General features: G+C 39.0%; 1 protein-coding gene across 1 annotated transcript in view; it reads right to left on the bottom strand.

Annotated features, from left to right (window-relative positions):
* Positions 1–8,787: 8,787 nt before the first annotated feature.
* Positions 8,788–21,784, bottom strand: part of KIAA1549L (KIAA1549 like) — a 128,326-nt gene continuing 115,329 nt past the window's right edge. Inside the window, exons 18-21 of the mRNA XM_027714515.2 lie at positions 18,736–18,833; positions 17,414–17,559; positions 12,811–12,962; positions 8,788–9,532 (exon numbers count right to left, since the gene is read on the bottom strand). Coding sequence (XP_027570316.1) covers positions 9,251–9,532; positions 12,811–12,962; positions 17,414–17,559; positions 18,736–18,833 — 678 coding nt within the window. The 3' untranslated portion in view covers positions 8,788–9,250. The remainder of the gene's footprint in view (positions 9,533–12,810; positions 12,963–17,413; positions 17,560–18,735; positions 18,834–21,784) is intronic.

Raw genomic sequence — 21,784 nt, 5'->3', positions numbered from 1 at the left:
GGAAATCAAGAGCAGCACTTAACTCTAGGAAACTTGTCCTCTTTTGTTTGTTTGGGAGGTGATGTTTCTTAAGGTCACTGACATCTAGATGCTGGATCAAAAAGTTGCCAATCAGGAAGCAGTCCATAAGTGGTGCATTTGGCTTTTCTAAGAAAACATAATTATTAATAACACAAGTCTCTTGTTTAATGTTACACACTAAAAACATACATTTTCAAAATAGGCTGAGATTTTAGTGTATCTTGAGAAAAGCCAGAACAGCCTCTTGAGGCAATTTAAGCACTCACATTCAGAGCATATATATATATATATACACATGTATATAAAAATATAAACTGTATTTTAAGTATACCATCTGTCCAGAACCTTAGTATTGATACATACACTAGGAAGTTCATTTATCCTGTATTTTGGGAAGATCCTTTCTTGCCTTTTTTAAGTCTAAATCTACAAAGAGAGGCTTTGTACTAAAACAAACTTTTTAGTCCCAATTTCTTACATCACAAATAGCACAAAAGCAGTATTGTCAGAAGTACATAGCTTCATTTTCCTTTTCCTTCAGTATGACGGCATGAAACTTGGGCCTGAATAAAAGCTGTTAAAAACCACAGTAACTGACTGAATAATAGGGGAATGTATAGAGGACATCAAGGTGAGAACAAAAATTCACAAAGGAAACACAGAAACACAAAACGTCCTCAAAATTCACAGTTTTGCTGGTTAGTGCACTGCTCACCTCTGTGTAAGGTAGTAAAACACCCTTCTTCAGAGGGAATGCCACCACTGGAATACATGGTTTAGACTTGTGTAGTTCTTAAAACTCCTTTCCTGTCTTTTGCCAGGTTCTGCCTTGAGACCACGAGCAAGGGGACCCCTAAGCAGCCCAGAAGCCTGGAAGCTCCAGGTGAAAAGAAGGCTCATGCTTTAAAGCACTGATCTAAAGAAAAGGACACAGCAGGAACAACCAATAAGTAGCAACGCAGATTTTGAGACGTATTTTATTTAATGTGCAAAACTGCCAAGGAAAACACATGTACAACTTTAACTAAGCTATAGCCACTAACATGAAAGAAACTATTCTATGTACTCATAAGCTTCATTTCTAGAATCACCCTATGGCTCAGAGTAAAAACACAGTCATTTGGTAATGACCCAGAACATTTTAAATACCTTCTTTTCAGTCATATATAAAATTCTACCATCGTTGTGGTTCTATATTTGTAATTGCAAAAGGAACCAGTTCTTGGAGATTTCCCTTCTGATTGCATAGTATAAAATTTTAATTAATTATTTTCTTCTTCTTTCATTTGAATCCCTCCTAGACTTGGCTTTAAATTCACTCTCAATTTTGCAGCTTCAGAAAACTAATTTTCCCATTTACAGCTGAAACACTCATAAATCTTGAGCAAATTTCACAGACACAGCCATTACAGTTTAGTTGAATCAAGCTGTGAACACCAAAGTTAGCATGGATATTTGTAATCATGCAGAGCTAGTCCTTTCCATAATTCAAAGATGTAAGAAAAGTTCATTTCCTTGGAAAATGAGATCTGTTGCATGGGAAGTGAGGCGATTTATTGATATAAATTCTGTAAATCTCTGTAAAAAAGTGCAGAGGCTGTTACTGGAAAGGCTTCCTAGAACATACTGAAATATTATCAGGAGGTGGGGTTTTTCTTGTAAATTCACATCTATTTAAATGCTACCAGAGGAACAGGCAATGTATAACCTTGAACAATTACCAAAGCTCCATGAAATAATCAATAGTGCTTCAGACTAAAGTATCCACTTGCACTCCAGGGTTTCAGCAGGGCTGTGAGGAGGGGTTTACAGATGGGACACTGAGGCACAGTCAGATTAAGCACCTTGCCCAGGACCAATCCGAAATCCTGAACAAAAACCAGGTGACCTCTGATCTCCCCATTTCCAGCTACCCCTAACCAGAAAGCATCATTCCTCTCTTTGCACAACTTTAAGATCTTTGTGATGGCTAATTTACTGAGGGATTACTGGATCAGTCCTGTTCTCCTTGAAGTGAGCAGGTGTTTTGCCAATAACTTCAGTGGAAGGTGTTATCTATACTCACGTTTTGCTTTAATACTAATATGATTTCTGTAATTGTCACAAAGCAGAACACGGGCCAAAGCCAAGCAATGCCACAGCTATTTGAAAATTCTGTCACATGTGTTGGTTACTACTTCTGCAACACCATATCAGTGAGGTAAAGAGTGCACCTCTTTGTGTGCACCAATGTAAAAATCAAATTCAGAATGCACAGCGATAGCAAGAAAGACATTAAGTGAAAATAAAAAGTCAAAGAGCATAGGAAAATCTGTGCTTTCTAATGAGATCCAAAGAACGGCCCAGAACAGACTCTTTTGTTGGGCCTGAGCTGTTTCTGATGGGTTGCTAAATCCTAACCCAAAATTTAAGCTTCAGTAAGATGAGTTCTATCATGGCTTCGCTGCCATTTTTTTTTCTATCAAATATGACATTGAATACAGTTTGAAAACTCAACACCAACGTGAAATGAAAAAGCATTCCCAGTCTCTCTGCCATAGAAAGAAATACTAAAATTAATTTTTTGGTGGGTAAAGTGTTTGGGTTTTTTTTTTTTCTAATTGCAGTGTGAAAAGTAGTAGATAGAGAAAAGGATAGAGAATAAACTTCCAAGTTTGCTTACATTCAGATCTCCCAAGTTTATAAGTCTGAAATAGAATTAATATTGTTAATTCTGTTAATATTGTTCATTTTGTACCGTGTTAACAAATGAAGAAATCAAAAGCTAACCAAATACATAAACTGATTCAAAGCAGTTAACTTCAAGACTTTTTGACCTGCCATAATAACAAATTCATAACCACTTAGTGTCCATTCACTGCTGAAATGCAAGGTTTACTACCTATTCTTCTACCACAGTAACTTGCTTTTTAGATCCCCGGCACAGGGTGCTGTATTCTGCTGCATCACATCTCAAGGAATCTATTAGTTAAGTTTGCTGGTGACACAGGACCTAAAAGCCACTGATTCCATGCAAAAAGCCAGAGTTCAGGACCCACAAGTTTCTGGTTTAATAGCTTAAAAAATTGAAGTTATACACAGGCACTCTTTACAAGGTCCCACTGGGGCTGCAAAAGTCAGTGCTCCTTGCCAGATAAAAGAGATTTTAACTGATGTCAGTGTTTGTTGTGGTGTTTAGACACTGATTTACAAAGCACAGAAATGCACTGAGCTGCAGTGAAAAGGGGCATACTTTGGAAGAGAAATTCACCTCCTTTCTAAATATTGTACTCAGTGGAATCAACTGCCCGTATGATTTACAATCCTTTGCAGCCATTATTGCCTCACAGGTAAATGTGTGTTTATAAAGTTACAAAATTATTTACAGAATGCAATATAGTTTCTAGCTACTCCTTGGGAATTAATCGAGCATGAAAAATTCATGAAAAGTCAGGCACTTCTTAAAACAAGAATTATTTTTAATAAATGAAAAAAAAAATCAATCAAATTTCTGGAACACCTCTTCATGATATTTGTAATTATTTTCAAGACGTCTGCTATACATTTGACCACCTCTTTGAAACCTATTTCTCATCTAACAGAACAACTCTGAGATCAAACTCTTCATTACTGCCTCCGTACACCTTAAGGAGCCTGAAATGAATAGGGACAAAGAGATGGACAAATAAAACTAGTTTTGAAAAAATATTTTTGGACGCACACGTATAGATATATGCAAGTATGATACAATACTCATAAGAATATGGTCTTAAGGTGATTTTAAAAGCATGAAATATTATATGAATTGGGGGGCATTTCAACTATTTTTAAAATCAGGACCTAAACCACCTTTCTGCCACAGCACTTTGGTGGCTGTAGTTTTTATGTCTGTGTGTATTAAGGGTAACTCAAAGGGCAAATGTGTTACACAGGGTAGTCTATCCATTTCACAACCCCATCAAAATCTCTGTCTCATCTCCCATGTCTTATACAAAGCCCAAGCAAAAAGTTTCCTGAGTAACAGGAATCACCAGATGCCCAGTTTTCTGATTGCTTTTCACTTGTGGGGCAAAACAATTTTGATCAAGGATGTGCAGTGCAGTTTTTCTCAGTAGAGATTCTTCAGTATTAACCAGCCTTGCCTTTATGACTTGGCCATCTTGAAAGTCTCTCTTAAAGAGCAAGTCAGAATGCAATTTATTCACTGACCTATATAAATCTCATTTCCACAAGTTGAGTCTTGCATTATTTATCTACGAGAGAAAGGCAAAAGTTTAAAAAAAGCATTCTAAAAGAGTAACCTTATCCTTAAAATGGAAAAATCTAATTTTGAGCTATTTTGATAGGCATTAAAAAAAATAAAAAAAAAAAATGTTACTCAGTCCTGGAGCTAGGGCCAAAAAATATAACTGATGAAAAGAAAGTCTAACACAAAAAGTTACCACTTGAGATAGTGATTCCATTAAGCACTGTTATAAAGTCTGCATACTGTATGACCACATCTTTCTTCCTCCCTCCTCTCCTCCCTCCTCCTCCTAATGATGTAGTAAAATAAGGATTCCATGCAACTTGGTATTTTATTACAAGAGATTGCTTTGAGTAACTGGAAACCACTGGTGTTAATTATGGCACTCTCTCACGTGGAGCTGCACAGAGAATGCACATGGCTTACACAAAGGTGTGGAAGCAGGAATCCATACACTCTCTTGGGACAGGACTGAGTGTTAATTTATGTATATCAGTCATACCAAGGAATGCACCTTGCTGGGAACAGCTGCCAAACACAGCCATTGTCTATAGGTATGAGTAATGCACAACAGAAGGTCCACGGCTTCCAAACCCTTAAGGTACTCCTGACCTGTTAACAGCCTTCAGATTGTCTCACACTTGTTTTCCCATCCCATTTCAGTCAGCAAGGAAGGGGAAGACACTGAGATTTGTTCATGTACAAGAAATGCAAGGTCAGGACCACAAGTTACTGGGCACAGTGTTTGGAACTGCCCAGAATGCAAAGGATGAACAGGGTCAGCAAAATGATGTGACTTCTGCTAGCTCAGAAAACTTGCTGCTTTCAAGCTCCCTCAGCTTTTAGAAGCTGGCAGTTAACTCTTACATTGGCAATGCAGGACTAAAAAAACATACTTTAAAATGTAATTAATAGTTTAACAGTCAGACATCTTGAAATGTAATGAAAACTGTGGTCAGCTTTGTATGTATCAGCCTTTAAACAAAACAGTTCTGCCCCTCAATCCACTGCTGCTTTTTCTACTCGCTTCTCATTTTTATCTTACATTTCTTACAGCTCACATTTTCAAAGTTAGTCTGAAAAAGAAATGATCACTATGTAAGATAATGTCCCCATCTCTATATATAGGATTTTCATGCACTTCTATCAAGTTCTACCCGTAATATTATTGGATACAAATATTACTCATATTTCTAGACTGAGTGCTAGAGGTTCTCTCAAATCCAGATAATATGGTCTTCTCAAAAAATTACTGTCAATGAGTACCCTCTTATCCTCTTAAAGTTACTGTTCTATTTATGTTAGGAAATATCACACGTAATTTACCAACTGAAAGTGGTCAGTACACAGATACCAAGAAGTAATTATACGTGCATTTCATCTGCAGCTGTTTCTACTGATGATTTACAAATCTGAAGACAAAGAGTGGTCAGAAGATCAACACTTTTTGTACACAGAAAACAGTATTTTCACCTAAACATTTGACGTATTTTTAAATAAAACTGGGGCATTAAGTAGAAAAACCTAAATTACTACACTTTTCTCAGTAAAAATGGCATGGATATATTCGAATGAGGATATAACTTTAAACACAAATACTTTCTTCTTTGAAATCAGTATTGAAAAACTATATTGTAATTGTAGCCATACAAAATGTTTATTATATTACAAATTATTTGTACACTATATTTTCACTTTATCATTGCTTTGTGCTCAGACAGTATAGATATTACAGCATGATTTTTCTTTCCCAGGAATGTCCTTACTGTCTTGATATAATCTTACTTTGTACTTAAAAAAAAAAAAATACAGAAACTTATTACAAACAGGATAAAAAGGCATTAAGAATGAAGAAGGTAAGATGGTTTTGTGAATAAAGTGCACCACAATGGTTTCAGAGTGATGGTTCAGAAAATGTTCAATAGACTGCACATCATTGATAACAATACCAAACAAAATTAACTTTAAAAGTCTAAGTGGTCTTCCTTAGTAGAAGAGTACTTTGTTTAACTTCACTGAAATGGTTTCTCTTTCTAGAAGGCTATTTAAATGCTTTTGTTTGGGGTTTTTCTGTTTTCTACAGGCACTCAAACCCTGTACATCTCTGTAATTGGCAGAATTTTTAATTTCCAGTATGGCAAGATATATGACTCATCATGTAAAATATATGAGACTTTACCCTCCCACATTTTTCAATAGAACTATTAACTCGCTAAAATTTAAGAGTGGGAACAGATTTACACACCGAGCTAAGTGTCCCAAAGATGGTGTTTAAAATTGGTATGTCCTACCTCCTGTGACTTTTTTTGGGGAATACATCATAACATTACCCTTCCCAGCTCTGTGGCTTCAGCACGTCCATCCACGTGATCGCTGCGGCTTCCAGACTTGCAGCTTTAGGATAATGCTGCAAAACAGGAGTCTAGGACACAGAAATTTATTTCACAGCTCATTTCACTCCAATTGCATAGAAGGGCCTATTTACTTGCAAAATTTCACTGGGCTAAATAGAAGAATCGTTGAAAAGCTGAGATAATAAAGCTGATGCAAGATGTGGCTGATGTGACTTGGAGTGGATTTCGCTTCCCAAGTTAGGTTAAGCCAGTTATGAACCAGCTTAGGCTAAATAAAAGTGAGCTGCTCTTCCATTATGTCTGCACTTATGTTACAGTGATCCAAAGGACAGAAAAATAAGCAGAATCCTGCTCAAGGGGTTCTAGTGAAATTCCTGTGTATAGATGAAGCCCAAAAGAGAAACTCAGCCTTGCTCTCAGTGCATGAAGCTCCCACTGAAGACAACCAGAACAAGCCCTTTTATGGCACATTGAGTCTGGCCCAGTATTTTTAAGTTGCTATTCTAAAGTGTGATGTTCTCAGACAGCTATTAATTCAATACAATTTGGCTGTATTCTGTTACACTGATGAGATCAGTATTACTTAGCTGACAGGTAACTGAGACAGCAGTTGGTCTTTACTAGACTTGTATTGATATGAAAGATTGAGTTTCTTTGGTTGTTTAGTATCCAAGTCACCCAAATGTATATTTTTGTACTCCGGACATAGCATGTTTAAATCAATCATTAAAATTACCAGAGTTTTTTTCCTTTCTTTTTCTTTTTTTTTTTTCTTCTCGGTTTATGGAAATTTTCTGACTATAGCAGACTGGTCACTTATTAAAATATACAGCACATATATACATACAAATTACAAAAATACATTTTATTTATATCTGATTTTAAATAATAAAAATGAAATTTCACATTTATTGAAAGATTAACTAGCATTCCAAAGGCTTCTGCAACATTTAAGGTACTGGAGCAGAAGATATCTGTATATTCTAGGATAACTATGTATCACAGTCTCAGTAAGGGTTTGTAATATCATTATAAGGGGAAAAATAGCTCTGCTGTAAAAGTTTGTGCTTTATCAAATTTCTGCTTCTATCCTGTATTCTAGTCTTCTCTCTCCTTCTTTCAGTTTACTGGTGGCCAAAAAGCTAAACCAAGTTCCCTTCCTCACATCAGTAAAGACCAAAGAAACTCAGGGAAATGAAATGATCAGACAAAATAGTAATTGAGAATAACTAAATAACTTACTGAAATGAAGGACATTACCTTTAATTCCAGTTGACATCAAACACGCCCAACACAACAAATTTTGCAACATCTTCAGTTCCCAAAGCTAAACTGCTGAAGGAACTGAAAACAATTTTTCATGATCTCCAACTAGTTTGTACAACTGCAAAATATTAACTACTGTCCCATTCAAGTGGTTTGATATTCTTTTGGGATTGGACTCATACCACAATGCAGTTTAACAATCAGTGACCTTTATCTTGCACAATATGAAGTCAGCATAATTTCTGGCAATGCTCTCTTTTTCACAGAACATTAGTATTTTTGTTAATCCATGTAACTGTTAAATTATTTACATGTAAATATAATAATTAGGTCCTCTACATTCAGAACTTCCTAGGTGCGCATTCACTGTTCCAGTGTCATCAACTGCAGCTTCGGGTAGCACTTTCTGGCATCACTTTAGTAGATAGCATTGTTTAAGAAAGAGAAAAAAAGAACTGTGTTGAACAGAGGTTTTCTTGTCCAAGCAGGTGTATTCATTTTTTCCAGGTTGGAAAAAGTTAAAGGTCTCAGGTTTACCAGCTTCACATGCATTCAGAGTGAAAAGTCTGATTACAGAGCAAACGCGAATAACCTTTTTTCATTTCTCTTGGAAGCTTTTAGCACCAATATCCTTTGTTGGCCCTTTGTGCACTGTATTCTCTCACACTGAAAAAAGTCTCCTCCATAACTAAGTGGTGGCACTGATGGACAAGGTAGCCACCAATTATCAAAATATCATTCACCTTCTTCACAGCCCTCTCTTGTTTCACTTCTTTGTACTGTTAATAGGATGAAGAGAATCGGAGCTATTTACAGGACATTTATTTGTATTACTTACTCATCTTGAATTCTTTTGCTTTGAATGCAGTCTCTGGAATGAAAAGGCTGAATGACTCCCCATAGCTGAGATCAGCATCCCTGCAGCAAACAATTACCATGGCCACCACCACACCGACCGTGGCCTTTAGCCAACCACGTTCTGTGGTATTTTCTTCTTTAATCAAAGCTTTGACATGCAGAAGTTATTTTCAGCAGCTCTGCCTTTGGGCCTGCAAATGAAACATCGTGTGGAGCAGACATGTTCAGCAGCATCTCTGGTGATGATGGCTCATAATACAAGAGCTAAGTGACAAACAATTGCATATGGTCAATCTTATCCACACGAAACAGCTTCCTGGCAGCGTTTCCTTAGCTGGCAAGCAGGATTACATATCTTCAGAGTCCTGTTGCTCTACTCTAAGTCATTTCATAGCGTTGACTTTTCAGACAGATTAAAATGCCATTACTTCGGCGCAATTCGCAGCAAGTTTGTAACTGAAAATTAAAGCAGTCACTTCCTTGGCTACCCCAGGTTGCAAGGTACAGATACTGTGCACAAAAGACATTAGACTTGGAACTCAAACATATCGGTTTGCTTCTTGGCCAGTTTGGCCACTTCTTCTCTTATTGCCTTTACGAGGGCGGCCGTGGAAATGTTGGTGAGAGGTGCATCAGAGGGGTCGTTTTCTGTCAGGCTCTGCTGGGAAGCTGCTGTGGATGGCAGAGGAGCCTGTTCCAGGCTGGGATGCATGCCTGCCTGCTGGCTGTACTGCCGAGGGAGGCGTGACGGGGAGTTGTGTTGGTAGCGGGGCCTCGGATAAGCCTCGATGTACCCAGGAAGTGGAACCTGTAGAGAATTGTAATTATACAAAATTATAGAGAACAACTGATCTGTGGTGTCACCTGCCAGGTAGCACAAACCTCCCTGGGCCAGAGTCAGATGTAACAGACAGGACCATACGAAGGGAATGCAAACCTCGTAATCCTAAGCTTCTGTTTACAAATGTTTAATTTGGCACGTGCCATTTATGCACGTGTCCGTGTACCAGGTACTCAACTCCCAGCTGTGGCAGCAAAAACACCACCATGCAGGGGAAACACTGCACGTCCTCGTTTATCATCACCTCAAAAAGTCAGAAGGAAAAGTTTCTTTCTGAAAGTGTGTTCTCTGCTTACCATTCCTCCTGAACATTTCAGTTTTAAACAGACAGCATGACTACATTTCAGGACACCAAAAAGCCTGGAACGGAAAAGCAGAGTTTTCTGATTTGCAGCCACTGTCTAATCCAAGTCAGCCAAGTCTCTGGTCTCACTTTTCCTGGTAGGAATGCAGTAGATCCAGACAACGGAGATAAGCTCAGGTATGCCAACTTGGAAACTCAAGACTGAAAAGAATGTTTGATTCTCAGAAGTATCAAGATTTCTGGCTACATTTAAAAGAATCACATGGGGGATTCACAGTTTTACTCTGTTGTAATTTCTCTGATTTCAGCCCCCTGTTACACCAGCTAAAACTAAAATAATAATGTAGGCCCTTTAGTCACTGCGTGAGATTAAATTTCTTCCACAAATCCATGAACCACGATACCAGTCTTCACAGGACTCAGAAGATTTTAACACATTAAATAAAAATAGTCTTTATATTTTCCAGAAGAGTATAAAAGAGCCCTTAATTTTAAAGCAGGCTTTATGTTTAAAGCCTTGACCACTAGGATTTACAGATGCTCTTTGCAATCTTGGATATCCATCAAGCAATGAAGAGAATGTCAAACACGTTCAGTACGGAATGATGAGTCAAACACAGGAAGCAGGCATGGTATGAAAGTGATCATTAGATGCAGGCACCTCTGTTTAGTTTACAACAGATTATTCAAAAGATGATTTCAGTAGGACAACATGTGAACACACCACTAGAGGCCACCAGGTTACTGATTTCACCAAACAGTATCCAGCAGTCTGGAAGGTAAGTGCCTTCTCCCAAAAAACTTAGTGCTTCAATACTTACCATTTAACTCAGAAAATAACATATTATAGTAAATTAAGTTTCCTCTGTTCCCTTTTTAACAGTCCAGGCTAGTAAAAATGCATGAAAAGTAAAGAATTTTAATTTTCTTCTTACAGATATTAAGCCTCTGTTCTTGCTAACTCTAAGAAAATCTTGGAAGTGTGATCAAGCTATAATATAAAGGCTCAGAAACCAGGACACATCCAGAAATTCTAACCCTGATTATTACTTTAGATGTTTATACTTTTCACTTTTATTCAGGCTTTCTGACCATGCTATGTCGTTAACACTATCACTAGTTCCTCTAGTAATCATTTTTAAATAAAGACAATTTCTTGACAGAATTGCATTCGTTGGGAGATGCAAATTCATTGTAGAAACTGCAGTGGTTTGGGTTTACATTTTTACCTCTTCTGCAATGCCACTAGAGGGATGAAAGTCTGAGAAATAAGAAGTTGTTAAAGCTCTGGGATGGGTAAGTGAAGTTAAAGGGACATTTGTTTCTTTTGAATTCTATAGTCACCGCTATTTTTCAGACAGATTCTTGCATCCCTCTCCATTCCTCTGTATATAGTCCACTGGCACTAACTGTGCCACCTCGTTCCCTGAAGACAAGGAGACCCACAACAAGGTGACACTCTTCTCCTTCCAGAGGAAGGAACTTGGAGCTGGAGACTTGTTTTCCAGTTTTGTCCAGTTTGTTTTCAGTCTCCACTTTTAGCAAGCGATATCTGACTATTTTTTCATGAGACTGCAGCCAAGAGTAGGGATACAAAAGGGGAAAAAGAATGGAAGACAGTAAAATAGCTTTCCTTATCTGTTTTGTGGCTTTTTTAGTTCTTAAAGTAAAACTTTAAAATTGCTATGATACAGCAGGCCTCCTGGATTTAAAATGTCAGTAAGGTTAAAAATACACACACAAAAAAACACTCAAACACAAAAAAAACCCCCAAACAAACAAACAAATGAAAAAAACCACAACAAAACAAACAAACAAACAAAACCCTGAAACAACAAAACAACTACAATAAAAAAAAGAAAATAGGCTTTTTCATGCTTTAAAAGGCAGCTCTGGGAAGGAAATCTAAACAACAGCATCACAAGCCTCCAGATGTCAGGGCACTCCAGCAGGTGTGCTCAGCTTACAGAGGAACATCTTTTTTTTTTTTCTTGACAGTTCTGCCTACAAATTCAGACTTGCATCTCAAAGTCATACTGAATTCTTTTCCTCACAGGCATCAGGAGCAGTAATAAAAGTTTGACAACAAACAGCTGCCCCCAGGAACATTTATGTGACCATGTTGTCTCTTGCTTAGTTGCTCAAAGCCAACTTGGCCTTCAACTGCAATTCACTAAAATATTCTGTTAATGATTTGCACAAGGAAATAGAATCTATCTCCCAGTCTTTTTAGCCAAAGTGGTTCTGCATAAATACCAGATGTGAGCTCAAACAGCAGAATTGATCTTTTTTTTCCCTAGTGGAGAAAAAGCCCTACATTTGAGAAATTGTTTCAAACATGACAAACTACTGCAATTCATTTTAGGATGTTCCAACTTCAATTCTTTGAAATGTAGGTTTACTTTGGGCTAAAAATTACATCTGTTCCAGTCTAGGATTGTGCAATTAATTATTTAATTTATGATCTGTCACTCCAGCCTGCAGAAGAACTTGAAACACTGCACAGCAGGGTTGCAGCAGTGCAGAGCTAGGGTTCTGGCTGTCTGGAGAGAAGCCTTCAGGAGGCAAAGACGCTCCCCAAATTTCAAACAGCACAAGGCCACCTTGAGAGGCAGCATCACCCTCTCCTGTCACGTGTCTATCCAAATATTTAACCTCCGTCTTGGGAAAGAAAAATTATATCTAACCCGCCAACTTTAAACAGGTGCCTGACCCTAACCTAGTGAATGATTTCACTCTCTAAAGACCTTGTTCACAGTCCATGGGATGGCCAGCTGAAGTATCTGTGCCCTCTCCTATGACTTTTCACTACTAGAGATTATTCCCGTTCGAGGAAAAATTATCCTCATCAGACTCTTTCCTGACCACTTAAGAATTGCTTAAAACACCTCCTGTGTGAATCACAGAAAACATAAGCAGTCAGAAAAGCAGGGATGCTTACAGAGTCTGCCCACTGCCCTGGCAGCTCACTCTCTCCAGCATAGGGCATCCAGGCCTGGTTCCTGTACGCGGTGGGTGGTGTCGGGATGAAATAGCCCGTGAAGCCAGGTCGGTTTGCTGCTGGTATGGCAAACACTGCTGGTACCGTATTTCCTATTAAATAAATAAAAAAAAAAAGAGTAGACATGATTAATAGCTGAGATTTTCAGGTATAAATTAGAAGACAGCGCTGTGAAACAGCTTCACTGAATGGTAATTTTGGGGGGTTTTGTTTGGGGTTTTGGGGGTTTTTTTGTGAGAATGTGATCGCCAGTGGTTGTCTGTAAGGCTCCCACTCTCTGAAAAGAGCATCTCTATGATGCTCCTTCAAATCATCTCTATGATTTGAAATACTGGAGAAGGCAAGATTTGCAGTTGTCCTTATAAACCTGTACAGCCTTCAGGTACATATAAGGACTTAGTCTTTACGACTTGATCCTCGTAACAGCTGATCTTCATCAAAACTTTGAATCATTAGAGAAGAGGCTTTTTTCCCCCCTTACATTTGCTTCCTTGTATTCAGTTTTTAGCTGTTGTTACCATGGTTTTTAGCATAATGCACCTCTCTTTTCATGGTTTATGCAATCTTTCTTAACATCTCCAGGCACAAAACCTACAAAAATGAGTGACTGATATGTTTAGCAGGCTGTACTCCCAACAACTCCATCATGAAACTTCATTGCTTCTCTAAATATACCAAGGTTCTGCCTGCTCAATTCCTTTCCCAGGAACACCCTATGACTGCAATAAACTATGCAGCTTCAACTTAAATAAATATTTCCAAGGCAATTTGTTGACACCAAATCTGGTTTATCATGTCTTCATCAAGATGCATGCATAGGGATGTCCGGGAAGCCACCCACTAAAATTCACACTCCAATTCGAGTGGAAGAAACCAGCCCTCCTAGCATAAGTTTCAGCCAAATCTCTGGGTATGGTTACACCTGCTTTCAGGTAGGATTTATTCCTGTGGCTCAGAGATGCAGAGGGCAATGTGGTTGTTGCTGCAGTTACAGAGATTACCCACAGGCTGCCTGGAAGACCAGATGTGCTCTCCCACTATTGCCCTTGAGATTTGCTATCATAACCCTGTGTATTTGCCAAGTTTAGAACAGAATATAAACATCTTGCTTGTCCAGTAAGTCTTCCTTCCTCCACTGTCTATTTACATGTGAAGACAGACTCCAGAACTGTACCACTACTACACTAAGGTCATAAAATCCTCATCCCTAAATCCTGGGTGGGAGAGCTGTGTATCATCTTTATCAGTTAGTAAACAAAGCACGTGTACAGTATGATTTGAGTACTCAGTTATAATACATGGACATGTATTTTACTTTTCAGATTCACAGAATACAGCAAAAATAACATTCTTTCTGTGAAAGAAGGGGCAGTAAACCCCATAAGAACACAACAAAGTACAACTCAAACATTTTTACTGAGGAATGGAAGGACCATAATGTTACATAGATGGACAGATTCTCTGTACTGGAATCAATGCAGAGAAAATACTCTCCCTTCCAACTGCACATCATTTGAATATTGCTACTAATTGCTCTCAGAAGATATGATACCACTATGCTGACAAAATCACAAGATATAGGCATTCCCCTAAAATTCACACAGAGTATAATTGAATTAGCATCAATTACTGGCTGCTTCAAATATCTTTATCTGTCCTCCAGAATGTCATTTACAGCCCTGGCACATTTTTGCTTCTGAACCATCTACAAGAGGGTTATGCTATCTGCTCTCATAGGTGATGCAGACACTGCATGGGCACATGCACAGAGATAGAAAGGCTCAACCAGTGACATCCGTCCCCAAAGCAGTCTCCACAAACTCAGAGATTTATAGTTTCTCAATGACCTCCCATGCACTCCCAGGCCAGAAGTGCTCTGGATGCAATCAAGGCATGCGAACAAGAGAAAAATATATTTTGTAGCACATTTTTCTCCAGAGCAGAAACATATCATCTTATCATCTGTTCTAACACTGTCTCAAAAAAAAAAAATCCCCAAACCAAACAAAAAAACCAAAACAAACAAATAAAAAAAATTCCAACCCCCCCAAACAAACAAACAAACACAAAAACACACCCCCCAAAAAAAAAACAAACAAAAAACCAAAACAAGCTAAAAATTGGAAGAAACCATGAGAGATATTGTCATCCAAAATATGGACTAAAAACTTATCTGTTGTGCTTTACATCTGCACAGTGTTTTCTACTGTTAGGGACTAAGCTTTCATTTTGGCTTTGGGATATAGTGCCTTTTCACCTGTGTCAGGCAGGATGCTGGAGTCAGCCCTCAGTGAAGCAGTGCACTGTGAACTAGTATGGACCAGTGGGATCTACAATGTATGCCTGCACTGCAGGGTATCTCACAGGGCCTCTATCCCAGTTCCTCCAGCCCCTTGGTTTGGAAGGAGGTAGGTGGGCTGAGAGAAGAGTTGTGGGCAATCCTGGTTCTTTCCAAGTCATAAACAGCACAAGGGTTGCCATTTCAAATGAGTTAGCAAAGCTGGAAATAAGTATTCTTCAGATATGTACAGAGAATACAGTGGTGCTCTGACATGCACATGACACATGGCTTCTACATCAAAACACTCTTTTAATTTAACCACAGAAAAATGAGCTATTATTCAAAATGATCACTGTTAGATGATGTAATACTTTATCTTAAATTATTACTGCAACATCATTATCTTAGAGCCCATGTTGGGCTGCATGAGAGTGACATTAGACCCTTACATTCCAAATCAGCACCTGCAGCAATGTTTCTTCATGTATTGAGACAACAAAAACTTATTTTCATATCAGAACATTAGAAAACTTGCATTACAGTTGCACATTTCTCACAACTCTCCTTGTCTTTCCCTGCCTGTATTACAGCCTTTTGTAGCACCTGTCATACATGGAAGTCTCCTCCAGCTACTCCCAGAATTATTCTGGCAAACTCCACAATATACACAAAAGTCACTTGGTCTCTTCTGAAATGCAGCCACTCTTCAGCAGTAGCACAACATACCTGCTTTTAACACACAGCAATAAAACCTCCCCATCACTGGAACTGATAAAAAAGCAAATCCCACAGATCATATTACTGCACACATACAGGAAGGGCTCTTGGTAGTGTGGCATATTTTATAGCTTGAAATGTTTTAAAATGAAAGGGTGAGCATCTGCTCTTTTCAGATTCACGTGCACCATTTCCAGAAGGGATGACAATAAGCGAGTGTAGGATCCTTCAAACCTACTGTATTTAATTAATTGACAACACATTTGCATATCCACATTATTATTCTCAGTAGATGATGTTGAAGACAGTGCAGATAACTATTACTTCTGAGGAAGCTAAGAAAGACATTTTTCTGGCAGATTAACAGAGCAATGTCTAATAAACCTTCTAATTTCAAAACTTTGAACTGACAATGTAAAATTCTTTTTGATTTTGTAAGCTCTTTTCTACAGCTCTTCAAGAAGGAGCTATTTCAAGTATTTTTCCAGCTGTTATCCAGATACTATCAAAATAGTGTATCAGCTTAATCTCATTATTAAATCAATTCATTTATAAACAAAATTCATATCAAAAGGACCAGGAACTGATTAGGCCTTTAAAACCGGGACTTTCAGACCCAAAATATTTTCTGCATTTGGGCAGGAACTTTATTGTCCAAAGCAGGAGGGGTGATGAAATAAACTTCGACTATGCAAAAGCACCACTGCCTTCTGTTTTGAAGGGAAGGGAGCACATATTTTCAACTTGCCTCCCTCAGCAGCCCACTGCTGTGACAAGACCAGGGGTTAAGTTTCTCCACAGGAAACACGGAGTCATAAAACTCATCCCACAGAAAGGTTAGAAAACCTCAATGTTTCACATGCTGTTCTTTATGTCCACTTTTCTCCCCTTTTCTGACACATCAAGCGGAGTTTAGTGCCAGTTAGCCTCCTATGGTAGTATAACTTACAGCTCCATTGTACATCCTCTGTTTTCAAGCACTTGGACTGATATTCTTGACTGATAAAATAATGGAAGGATCCTCTCTCCATGCCCCTCAGAACCCTATTATTTCTCTCTCCCACTTTGCTTGGTCTGTACATGGTGAAACACAAACATCCAAGTCACACAGAAGTCCCAGTGCCCCCACTTCAGCTTTTGCTACCAACGCCTTCTACACCAGCCCCAAAAATGCTACTGGATTTTGTGGCACTGATGAACATTTTTACTGAGATTATTTAATTCAGAGTCCTGGTTAGGGAGCCAGCAGAATGCCATACTTGAACAAAGAACATCTGGGACAGTATTGCTGGATCTCACCTTCAGAAAAGACCATTTCCTGGTGCTTCTGCAGGGTGAGTATTTTACGATGCAGCTGATGCTGCATTTACAAAGAGGCACGAAATCCTCTGTAGGTCTCTCTCAGTTGCACCAGGAGAGACCCCACCTAACACATCTTTCTCCAAATAATCATCCATATTTGCTATATCCCATGCATTCAACTTGTATCCAAAATCATATATAAGGCTCTCAAAGCTGCAAGTTGAGTCCGCACTATTTTCTCACCTGAGTGAAAAGCTGATTGATCAAGTGGACCAACAGACATTGGAGCTCTCGAACCAGGTGCAAAAGCTGTCTGATCATGGTGTTGGGCCTGATCTGCTCCACTGGACTCAGGTATTCTCACTTTGCTGCCAATATCTGATGTAGACCTGTGCATTAGGAAAGAAAAAAATAGACACTTGAGTCATTCTGACCTACAGAAGAGATTTATAGCCACATACATGCCTATCAGCTACAGCAGGACAAGCCAGCTGGGAATGAGCTACCCAATTTTGCTCTGGCATGACAGAAGTTTGGAGAACAGCAAGTCTGGAGAAATTTGCAGACAACTTCTTTAGCCTCATCACTCTTGCCAGAGCACATTATTACCATTGTACAGAGCCTTTGCTTGCTGCTTCAAACAAATGCCTGTGAAATACAACACAAAAACCAGAGCTTTACCATAATTCACCAACCCAAGGCTGCAGGCAGCACCACAACACTACAGTATGCATGATATGGTATCATGTAGTAGTAGACTACTATGGTAAATGATGTTAGCTGCACTTGGCAAGTACTAACATCTTTGGAAATGGTGTGTCCCAGCTGCTTCAGAGTTAAAATGTAATGGATGAACAAGAACATGTCAACGCTCAGTATGTCCATATCCTGAATAGTTTGATGCAGTTACAGTATCATAACCAGCCACTCAGAAATGTTTCCTTTGGCCTCTGCTCCACAGACCTCCGCAGGCCCGTGGTGCCTCGGACCTGCCAACACAGCACTGAGGGCTAAATGAGTTCCTCCACCACAGAAGAGCAAAAATTCCTTGGAATGCATTCAGTCAAGTGCCTTAGTGCAAGGAAGAGGCAAACTGCACGTGCTGAGCTGAGGCAATCAGGCTCTTGCACATATTTGGGCTCAGATATGCAGGTATGAGATATCTGAGAGCTGGGCAGATGTCCCCAGACCTGAGGGTGCTGAGAAGCATCTTGCAATTCACCCCTATCCTGTTGCAAGCTCTTACCATACAGAAAAGCAGGAGAATGATGGTGTGAATTATCTACCACACACCCTCAATCCAATATGTCATGTGTGCTGAGGCAAAGCATGCTTTAAAAGAAATCACAGCCTGCATTTCCTATTATTGAAGCAGACTAGCTAATAGAAGAGGAAAATTCATTGTTATTTCTCTTTGTGTTGAAATTAAATAAACCCAACATGTTTCTAATTTCATGAATGTGTCTTTATAAGTGCTTTTTAAGTGCCCCTTCAGGGTTTGCCCCAGTTCTTATTACAACAGTGGTTTTAAAGATCATACCTAAAATAAAATAAAAGATAAATACCTCCTGAGAGAGGCAACAGCCACAGGACCCGTCCTGGGAGGGACAGGAGGGGGAGGAGAACCCATTACCATCTCAGGAAGCTGAGAAAATCTATAAGCCTGTAATGGAGAAAAACAAATATTTTCTGAAACACCAGTAGAGCTCAGTCAAATTAAAAACCTAAAGAAAGTCAGAAATTAAATACGTACCCCATGTGCCCTTCAACAGGAAGCTAACTTTTTGTGGCATCAATAGTAATTGCATTTATTTGAGAATTTAAAGTGCTTTGGTGATTTTAGAATGTGGAAGAAAACCTGAACGAATGAATTCAGAGACAAGATGAAGCCTAATTAAAATAATACTGTCTCTGTGACATTTGTAACCTGCTGGCAAAGCAGATGTGTTATGACTATGTGAGACTCAACAGCTGTTTTGGACCACAGGAAAAAGACCTCAGTATCTTCCTCCAGGAAGAAAGAAAGTATTTTAAAGATTCAGAAAGCATCCTCAGAACAGCATGTCGTGAGGCAAAGCCGCCTGTGAGCAATCCATATTTCAACCTCTTCCTTTCAGCCTTCAAGAGATGAAAAGAAAATTCTTCACAAACCCCCCAAGCTCTGTAACTTTCTAGCACAGCAACAAAGGCCTCAAACAGTTCTGAAAAGGCAGACTCATGCAGGGGAACACAGGACCAACCCACTAAGTCACAAAATTCAGCAACTTGCCCATAATAATTCTGAGTTTCATCACTAATAGGTGTGAGGGATGAGTAATCATGTGCATGAAACCCATGGCACTCAAGAAATGACAGATTGGACAAAGTTTCCCTTCTAAATTATTTGTACTGCTATAGATTAGAGGCCATAATTTTGCTAAATATACCTAAAGATGAAGGAATGGTATCTCATTAGTGTTTCTTTGACACTTTTCTTCAGCATATGATGGGTGAGACTTTGGTTTTCTTGGGGTTTTGGGGGTTTTTTGGGGTCATGGGGTTTTTGTTGTTGTTTGTTTCATTGTTTGGTTGTGATTTTTTTAAATTATGCTTTTCTTGACAATGCTTCAAAGCAATGCACAGGATTAAAGATAAAATCAGAGCAATAACAAATAACAGATGCCTGTCCACTATCAAGACACAGGCATTTTGACAAAAAAATAGAGGCCAGTGGTGGGACTTTGGCCCTCTAAACAAGAGGTATCTGGTTCAGCCAGAGAAACTCCCTCCAGAAACAGCAGAGAAAGTTAAAAACACGTCCCCATGGGATGAGTCACGCTCTATCTCCCGCCTGTAGAAAGAGCCTACAGGATTTATATGATTAGTTCAGACTTAACACCTACATTTAGGTTTGAATTTGGCAATATAAATCCCACACTACGTATCAGAAAACACTATCTTTCAGTAATCATCTTTTAAAATTACACATTTAGACCGTATTCCAATACCTTCATTCTCAAATACCTGCAAAACTGGGTTAACAAGGAGGAAAAGTAATTTATCAAACACTGACTTTTGATGTCAGTGTCTCCAAGGGAAAAGCAATACAGACCAAGCATCTTCCTCCCTCCTCTCACTGCCACCCCTACTAAAGCAGGGTAGAAACCCTCAAAGGCATGTCTGTGAAAATAATTTTTTCTTTCATGCCACCTACAGTCTCCTAATATTTACTTTCACCACGCTACCATGATATTTAAAGAATTTCTACATTTAGGTAGGGAAAAAGAAAACTCAAAAGGCACCGCTACATTTCTTAGCCAGGACATACTGATTTTTAATGAAAGAACTGTAAAGAAAAAAACAAATGTTATTTGCATCAAAGAAAAACCTCAATTATATTTCTTGTAATAGTGCTGAATGTGAAATGGTCTGCAATGCCTCTTCTGCACCTCAAACGCTGGCAGTGCTCTCACAGGCTGGGCTGAACACTTCCTTCTGGCTCCACAAGCCTTTCATCCCACATCTTGCTCTCAGCATGCATTTGTACCAAGTATGAAATCCTTTTTATTCCCTCTATTTTAAAGGAACAGCACATGAGATAATGTTTCAGGGTGGAAAGCGACTCCAGACGCTGTTTAGAAGGGTAGGCAGAGACTCAGAGTAGATCTGGGTTTTCTCTTCTGTGTGTTAGTGGATGTGCTTTGGCATAAGGACATCCTAGGAGATATTTTAAGGGATCACAGTTCACATATATGCTGCGGCTTGCACTGAAAATTTTGGGGAAAAAAGTAAAATAGAAAATCGAAGCGTTTATTTTGCTGCTTACACAGGGGATGAACAATTTTGAGTGACTGGCAATATTTTGCTAGTGGCTGGGCAGAGAGAATCCTGTTAAAGTGAAAAATCCTGTAAAAAGATCTGCTACAGCATGCTGAGAACAGTCAGTCCTCATGCTGAGCTCCCACAGACACCTAGATGGTTATGAGAGGGAACTCCAATAAAATTTCTAGAATTTCTCCAATGGGTTGGGGTATTAGTGTTTTCTTCCATGCAACACATAAACAGAAAAAAATGTTCAGAAGCAAAATTAAATAAAAGTTTTACTGTAGAGTCCTGTTGCAGATTTAGATGAGCCCTTAGGTTCTTGGCTAACCAGTATGATTGTAGAATCACTTCACTGAAATTTGTACACCATTGCGAATCCAATCAGAGAGGGGGGAAAAATCCACAACCCAGCTGATTTCACAGATTTTCCTAATTTTACTCTTCAAAAAAAATCCTTTTAAAAGGATCTTTTGGGTTTTTGCCTTTGGGCCCAGGAGGATAAACCCTCTGGAAGACAAAGTTCAGCCACCAGCAGACACCTGCATCACTGTCTTCTACAACCCATGAAAGTCTAATGTCCCACCTGTCAGGATGCAGGAAAGAAAAGGGACCTTAAAGATTATCCAGTTCCAACCCTCCTGCCATGGGCAGGGACACCTTCCACTAGACCAGGTTGCTCAAAGCCCCATCCAACCTGGCCTTGAACAATTCCAGGGATGGGGCAGCCACAACTTCTTTGGTTAACCTGTGCCAGTGCCTCACCACCCTCAGACTAAAGAATTCCTTCCCCATACCTAATCTAAACCTGCC

Source organism: Pipra filicauda, unplaced genomic scaffold, assembly GCF_003945595.2.
Source record: "Pipra filicauda isolate LSUMZ 115617 unplaced genomic scaffold, ASM394559v2 scaffold59_size3379749_pilon, whole genome shotgun sequence".
In the NCBI taxonomy this organism is placed as follows: Eukaryota; Metazoa; Chordata; class Aves; order Passeriformes; family Pipridae; genus Pipra; species Pipra filicauda.
Note: the sequence above shows the minus strand (reverse complement) of the source record. Positions and strands in the feature narration are given on the sequence as shown.